The 7,481-nt window shown below is 39.4% G+C and overlaps 1 protein-coding gene and 1 pseudogene across 1 annotated transcript; both read right to left on the bottom strand.

Moving 5' to 3' along the window:
• The window catches only part of LOC104979984, an 11,056-nt pseudogene extending 7,017 nt beyond the window's left edge, over positions 1-4,039 (bottom strand).
• A 563-nt stretch (positions 4,040-4,602) lies between these two features.
• LOC104979985 (olfactory receptor 7G2-like) lies at positions 4,603-5,559 on the bottom strand. The gene has a single exon (XM_010828519.1). It carries the CDS (start codon positions 5,557-5,559, stop codon positions 4,603-4,605), a length of 957 nt encoding a protein of 318 aa, XP_010826821.1.
• Positions 5,560-7,481: the final 1,922 nt, after the last annotated feature.

Genomic DNA, 7,481 nt, shown 5'->3' on the forward strand with positions numbered 1-7,481 from the left:
TTGTTATTTCTCCAGGCAATCTTGATTCCAGCTTGTGCTTCAACCAGCCTGGCATTTTGCATGATGTACTCTGCATATAAGTTAAATAAGCAGGGTGACAGTATACAGCCTTGACATACTTCTTGCCCTATTTGCAGCCAGTCTGTTGTTCCATGTCCAGTTTTAACTATTGCTTCTTGACCTGCATACAGATTTCTCAGAAGGCAGGTAAGGAGGTCTGGTATTCCCATCTCTTTCAGAATTTTCCACAGTTTGTGGTGATTCACACAGTCAAAGGCTTTGGCATAGTCAATAAAGCAGAAGTATATGTTTTTTTCTGGAGCTTTCTTGATTTTTTGATGATACAACAGATGTTGACAATTTGATCTCTGGTTCCACTGCCTTTTCTAAATACAGCTTAAACATCTGGAAGTTCATGGTTCACATACTGTTGAAGACTCACTTGGAGAATTTTGAGCATTACTTTGCTAGTGTGTGAGATGAGTGCAATTGTGAGGTAGTTTGAACATTCTTGGCATTGCCTTTCTTTGGGATTGGAATGAAAACCGGCTTTTTCCAGTCCTGTGACCACTGCTGAGTTTTCCAGATTTGCTGGCATATTGATTGCAGCACTTTAACAGCATCATCTTTCAGGATTTGACATAGCTCAACTGGAATTCCATCACCTCCAGTAGCTTTGTTTGTAGTGATGCTTCCTATGACTTTGCATTCCAGGATGTCTGGCTCTAGATGAGTGATCACACCATTGTGGTTTCTGGGTCATGAAGATCTTTTTTGTATAGTTCTTCTGTGTATTCTTGCCACCTCTTCTTAATAGCTTCTGTTTCTGTTAGTCCCACACTGTTTCTTCCTTTATTGTGCCCATCTTTGCATGAAATGTTCCCTTTGTATCTCTAATTTTCTTGAAGAGATCTCCCATTCTATTGTTTTCCTCTATTTCTTTGCACTGATCATTGAGGAAGGCTTTCTTATCTCTCCTTGCTATTCTTTGGAAATCTGCATTAAAATGGGTATACCTTTCCTTTTCTCCTTTGCCTTTAGCTTCTCTTCTTTTCTCAGCTATTTGTAAGACCTCCTCAGAAACAGTGACAGACTTTATTTTCTTGGGCTCCAAAATCACTGCAAATGGTGACTTCAGCCATGAAATTTAAAGATGTTTACTCCTTGGAAGAAAAGCTATGACCAACCTAGACAGCATATTAAAAAGCAGAGACATTACTCTGCTGACAGAGGTCTGTATAGTCTAAACTATGCTTTTTCCACTAGTCATGTATAGATGTGAGAGTTGTACCATAAAGAAAGCTGAGCACTGAAGAATTGACGCTTTTGAACTGTGGTGTTGGAGAAGACTCTTGAGAGTCCCTTGGACTGCAGGGAGATCAAGCCAGTCAGTTCTAAAGGAAATCAACCCTTAATATTCATTGGAAGGACTGATGCTGAAAATTGAAGCTCCAGTACTTTGGCCACCTGATGCAAAGAATCAATGACTCATTAGAAAAGACCCTGATGCTGGGAAAGGTTGAAGGCAGGACAAGAAGGAGATGACAGAGGAGATGGTTGGATGACATCACCGACTCAATGGACATGAGTTTGAGCAAGCTCCAGGAGTTGGTGATGGACAGGGAAGCCTGATGTGCTGCAGTATACAGGGTCACAAAGAGTCTGACATGAATGACTGAACTGAGCTTTTCTAGCATCAGGGTCTTTTCCAATGAGTTGACTGTATCAGGTGGCCAAAGTGTTGGAGCTTCAGCACCCATCCTTCCAAGGAGTACTCAGGGTTGATTTCCTTTAGGATACACTGGTTTGATCTCCTTGCAGTCCAAAGGTCTCTCAAGAGTCTTCTCCAGCACCACAAATCAAAAGCTTCAATCTTTCCATACTCAGCCTTTTTTATAATCCAAGTTTCACATCTGTACAAGACTACTGGAAAGACCATAGGTTTGACTATGTGGAATTTTGTCAGCAAAGTGATGTCTTTGCTTTTTATTATGCTGTCTAGGTTTGTCATAGCTTTCCCTCCAAGAAGCAAGTGTATTTTAATTTAATTTCATTCATATACTGATATCCTAATATTTAGAATATGACTGTATTTGAGATAAGATCTTTGAAGAGGTAATTTGGTTAAAATGGAATCATTAAGGTGAACCTTAATTCAACGAGAGATTTGCATACATGCATACAGAGGAAAGACCACATGAAGAGAATATGGCCAGCTACAAGCCAAGAAAAATGGCCTCAAAAGAAACCAGTCTTGCTGACACCTTCATCTAGGCTTCCAATCTCCAGAACTGTGACAATAACTTTGTTATTAAGCCACCCAGTCTGTGCTACTCTGCTATGGCAGCACTAGCTTCCTGGGGGCTCAGATGGTAAAGAATGCTTGGGAGACCTGGGTTCAGTCCCTGGAGTGGGAAGACCCCCTGGAGAAGGGCATGGCAACCCACTCCAGTATTCTTGCCTGGAGAATTCCCATAGACAGAGGAGCCTGGTGGGCTGCAGTCCATGGGGCCACAAAGAGTCAGACATGACTAAGTGACTAAGCACACAGCACAGCAAACTAATACATTGTACAGACCCCTTCACCACCAGCACAAGATTTAAAGTAAACATCTGAACATTTTATAGCACCCATGTTTGTGAGGGGGAGGATTTCTACTCAGGAGAAAAATGGGTCCTGCCATTATAGAGAGAGTGTATGATCCCAGTGGAAAAAGTCCTTGGTGAGAATTCATACAAACATATATGTGAACATGTCAAAAACAGAGTCAGAGTTTGTTGGGGGTCACGAGGGTCTTGGTTTTAATCTTATGTCTCTCCTCACTGCTTCTACTGTAAGAAATTATAGTGTAACAATATTAAAGAGACTTTGTGTTACCTGGCTGACATCACTGAAGTATGGTGCTTGATATATCTCCCGTGGATCTTGAAGGCAGATCTGTCCTTAGAAGGACCAGACAAACTGATTGAGGCAACGGGCTCCAGGTCAAGAAAGATCATCTCTGGAAGGAGGTTCACGTGTCCTGCTTCCTTACTGAGCAAGGACCGTTGAGTGAGGTGGTCACAGGGAGACTCTTGCAATCTCTGCATCCCTGGGGATCAATAACTAAAGCTCCTCATTCGACAAGCTATTTTAGTGTCATGCTGATCCCTGGACCTTCCAGATCAAGACTCTAGAATGGATGAGTTCATGATGGCCAATGTCTGACCCTCTGAGGCAAGGTAGCTGCACACCATCTACTTCTTTCCACTTCTGTTTGGACAGCTTTGTTTCAATCAACATAGGTAGTTAATTCCTTTTCAGAGTTCATATCCACCTTTTCCAATTTTGCCACAATAATTTCATTGTATATTTCCTTTTTCTTAGTTTATTGAGAAATAATTAACACACATCATTGCATAAGTTTGAGGTATACAGCAGATAATTTGATTTACATATATTATGAAGTGATTATCACAACAAGTTCAGCTAACAGTCATAATCAAGAGATACAATAAAAAGACAGAAAAAAGAAGGAAAATACATTTTCTTACTTTCAAGATTAACTACTTTCCTATATATCGTACGTCAGTGTTAACTGTGTCATCATGTTGTACATTGCACCCCTAGTGTTTATTTATCTTTTCTGAGGTGTAAATGATTTACATTATTAGATTAGTTTCAGATGTACAATGTAGTCATTCAAAATTTTTATAAATTAATCTGCATTTAAAGTTATTATATATTTTATGGGGGTATGTGTTGTGTTGGTTTCTGCTGTACAATGAAGTGAATTATCAAATATTGGCTACATTTACAATACAATACATCCCTGTAGCTAATTTATTTTATACATAGTAGTTTGTACCTTTTAAGCCCTTGCCAATTTCTTGCCTCTCCTACCTTCTTCTTCCCACTAGTAACAACTGGGTGGTTCTCAATATCTGTGAGTCTGTTTAATTTTGTTACATCCACTCATGCATTTTATTTTTTAGATTTCACATGTAAGTGATAGCATACTTTATTTGTCTTTCTCTCTGTGACTAATTTCACTATCATAGTAACCCCCAAGTCCATTCATGCTGTAGCAAATGGCAATATTTCATTCCTGTCTATGGCTGAGTAATATTGCATATATATATATACATGCAATATATATATACATGCAATATATATATATACATGCAATATATATATACATGCAATATATATACATGAAAGTGTGAAATTGTTAGTCTCTCAGTTGTGTCTGACTCTTTGTGACCCCATGCACTGTAGCTCACCATGTGCCTCTGTTCATGGGATTTCCCAGGCAAGAATACTGGAGTGGGTTGCCATTTCCTTCTCCAGGGGATCTTCCTGACCCAGGGATTGAACCTGGGTCTCCTTTATTGCAGGAGTTTTCTTATATGTATTATTTATATATAACTCATTTATATACATATAGTCAATTACCCATTACATATTCTTGCCTCTTTTGTTGGATATCAATGATCCACATATGATCTATGCTACAGAATGTCCATGCACACTTGAAAAAAATGTATATTCTGCCACTTACAAATGGAATATTCTACATATATCTATTAACTATTATTTTGCCTCGTTCTATAAACACAAGGCTAAGGTAGATGGCACAACCACAGAAAAGAAGATGTCCCATTGATGAGTTTTCTCAAGGCTCCCTTCATGTCCCTGTTTCTCAGGCTGTAGATAAAAGGGTTCATCATCTGAGAAACCACAATGTACATAACTGAAGCCACTGCAGTCTTCCTGGATGAGCCAGTCAGGATAGAACTTATATAAACTCCAAAACCTGTCCCATAGAATAAGGAAACAACTGACAAGTGAGACCCACAGGTGGAAAAAGCTTTCAGCTTTGCACCCGCTGATGGCATTCTCAAAACAGAGGAGACAATTTGAGTATAAGAGAAAATGATGCCAGAGAGGGGAACGACACCAAATATGCTACCCACCAAATATAACAAAAGGTCATTGATGTGGGTATCAGAACATGTTAGCTTGACAACCTGAGCAAGTTCACAGAAAAAGTGAGGGATTTCCAGGTTCTTACAAAAGGACAGCCGCAATGCTGTCAGACTGAGGAGCAGAGCATTCAGAATGCTTAGCAACAGTGAGAATATAATCAGCAGGCCACAAGTTTGTGGGTTCATGATAATTGAGTATCTTAAAGGGTGACAAATGGCCACATAATGGTCATAAGCCATGACAGTAAGGAGAAAATTTTCCAGAAAGGCAAAAACCATGACGAAGCACATCTGGGTGAGGCAGCCTGAATATGTGATGCTCTGATTTTGTGCTTGGATGTTGACCAGCATTTTGGGGATCGTGGCTGTGCTCATGCAGATGTCAGTAAAGGACAGGTTGGAGAGGAAGAAGTACATGGGGGTGTGGATGTGGGGGTCACAGCTGACAGCCAGGATGATGAGCAGGTTTCCCAGGAGAGTGATCAGGTACATGGACAGAAACAGGAAGAAGATGTGGAGCTGTAGTTCTGGATCATCTGTCAATCCCAGGAGATAAAAATTGGAAACATCTATTTGATTTCTGGTTTCCATATTGTTGATGAATCTGAAGGAAAAATGGAGTGAAAATAAAATAAAATGAAGGGTCCCCAGGTGAGCAGCAGCAGCCCTTGGGAACTGATTAGAACTGCAAATTCTTGGTATCACTGTAGGTTTACTGCTGATAAACTCTAGGGGCAAGGGCCAGAAATTCAAGTTTCAACAAACCCACCAGATGAATTTGATATATGATAAAGTTTGAAAAAACAGTGCTTAAATTTGAACATAAAGAAATAAAATTCTATGTATATTGTAAATCCAAGAGATCATTTAAATATTTCCCTTTGCTAATTTTCCCCTCCATCATCACATTTCACACTTTGTTGACTTTTATTTTTATTGATCACCAACAGCCCTGGGATTTCTTTGGAAGGAATGATGCTAAGGCTGAAACTCCAGTACTTTGGCCACTTCATGCGAAGAGTTGACTCATTGGAAAAGACTCTGATGCTGGGAGGGATTGGGGACAGGAGGAGAAGGGGACGACAGAGGATGAGATGGCTGGATTGCATCACCGACTCGATGGACGTAAGTCTGAATGAACTCCAGGAGTTGGTGATGGACAGGGAGGCCTGGTGTGCTGCGATTCATGGGTTCACAAAGAGTCGGACACTACTGAGTGACTGAACTGAACTGAACTGAACACTTTTTCACACCTTGTGCCAAATGCTGAGACTGAAATAAAGAATAAAATGTGACATTTCCTTCAGAATCATTTCTTGCCTCAAACACGCAGAAAGATGAGAATGCATATATCTAATCTGTCTTGTGGAGTGTGGTGCCCCGAACTTAACATACCTCAAAATGACTTGAGGGGCTTATCAGATTATAGATGGGTTATCAGATCTAAGTTACATTTATCATATCTGAGTTATAATATATCTCTATTCATCCATGCGAACACTTAGGTAAGATGAGGTTGTATCAAGGTTACGAAATACACAGTGGATAGAAAATATTAAGTCTGAGCTCAGATCTTCTCACCACTGAGTTGACTCTGGATAGTATAGAATTAGCATTCCCAAACCCACACTCAGATTTTATAATTTCCCTTTAACAGTTTAATATTTTCATCTTGAAAACATGCCAGATCTTTTCTCCTGCCTATAATATATGTTCGTCTCTACCCATGAAGTATTGTGTAACAGGTCACGGCATCTATACAGGTATATGCTCTGCACCTGAGCAAAGACTAGAAATGACATATATCCTCACCCATAACAATTTTTTACTTGACCTTTTCATAAAACCAGATCTTTATTTCTGGTAGTTTATAAATGTCAAAAGTAAGATTCATTTACAATAGTAACAAAATAGAATACTTTTAGAAAAGATGTTGATTATGTTTGAGTTTGATGTTTTATTGTGTCAATTTTCACTTTAAAAAAGAAAATGTCATGTAGATTCCTTCATGATATGCAACTCATCTGCATTAGCAATTAATTCTAACAGAAGCTGGACAAATATCACATTCTGTGTTTCATCCTAGGGGGATTTCTTCCCCTAAGATGATAGGTGAGATATCATTAAAAAAAAAAAAAAAACAGCTAGATGAGAGAGAATTAAATGCATAAGCTTCAAAAAATAGATTAAAATAGCAAAGATTTGGGCTTCCCAGTTGGCTCAGTAGTTAAGAATCTGCCTGCCAAAGCAGGAGCTGTAGGAGACTCGGGTTTGATCTCTGGATTGGGAAGATCCCTTGGAAGAGGAAATGGCAAGCCACTCCAATATTCTTGCCTGGGAAATCCCATGGACAGAGGAGCCTGGTGGGCTACAGTGCATAGGGTCACAAAGAGTCAGACACAACTGAAGAGACTGAGCATGCCTGCAGAGCAACAATTTTTGATCCTTAGAAGACAGGAAACTACAAGATAAGACAGATATATGACACTTCAAAAATATTCAGGCATTGAAAC

Source organism: Bison bison, unplaced genomic scaffold (genome assembly GCF_000754665.1).
Source record: "Bison bison bison isolate TAMUID 2011002044 unplaced genomic scaffold, Bison_UMD1.0 scf7180017864492, whole genome shotgun sequence".
Lineage (NCBI taxonomy): Eukaryota > Metazoa > Chordata > Mammalia > Artiodactyla > Bovidae > Bison > Bison bison.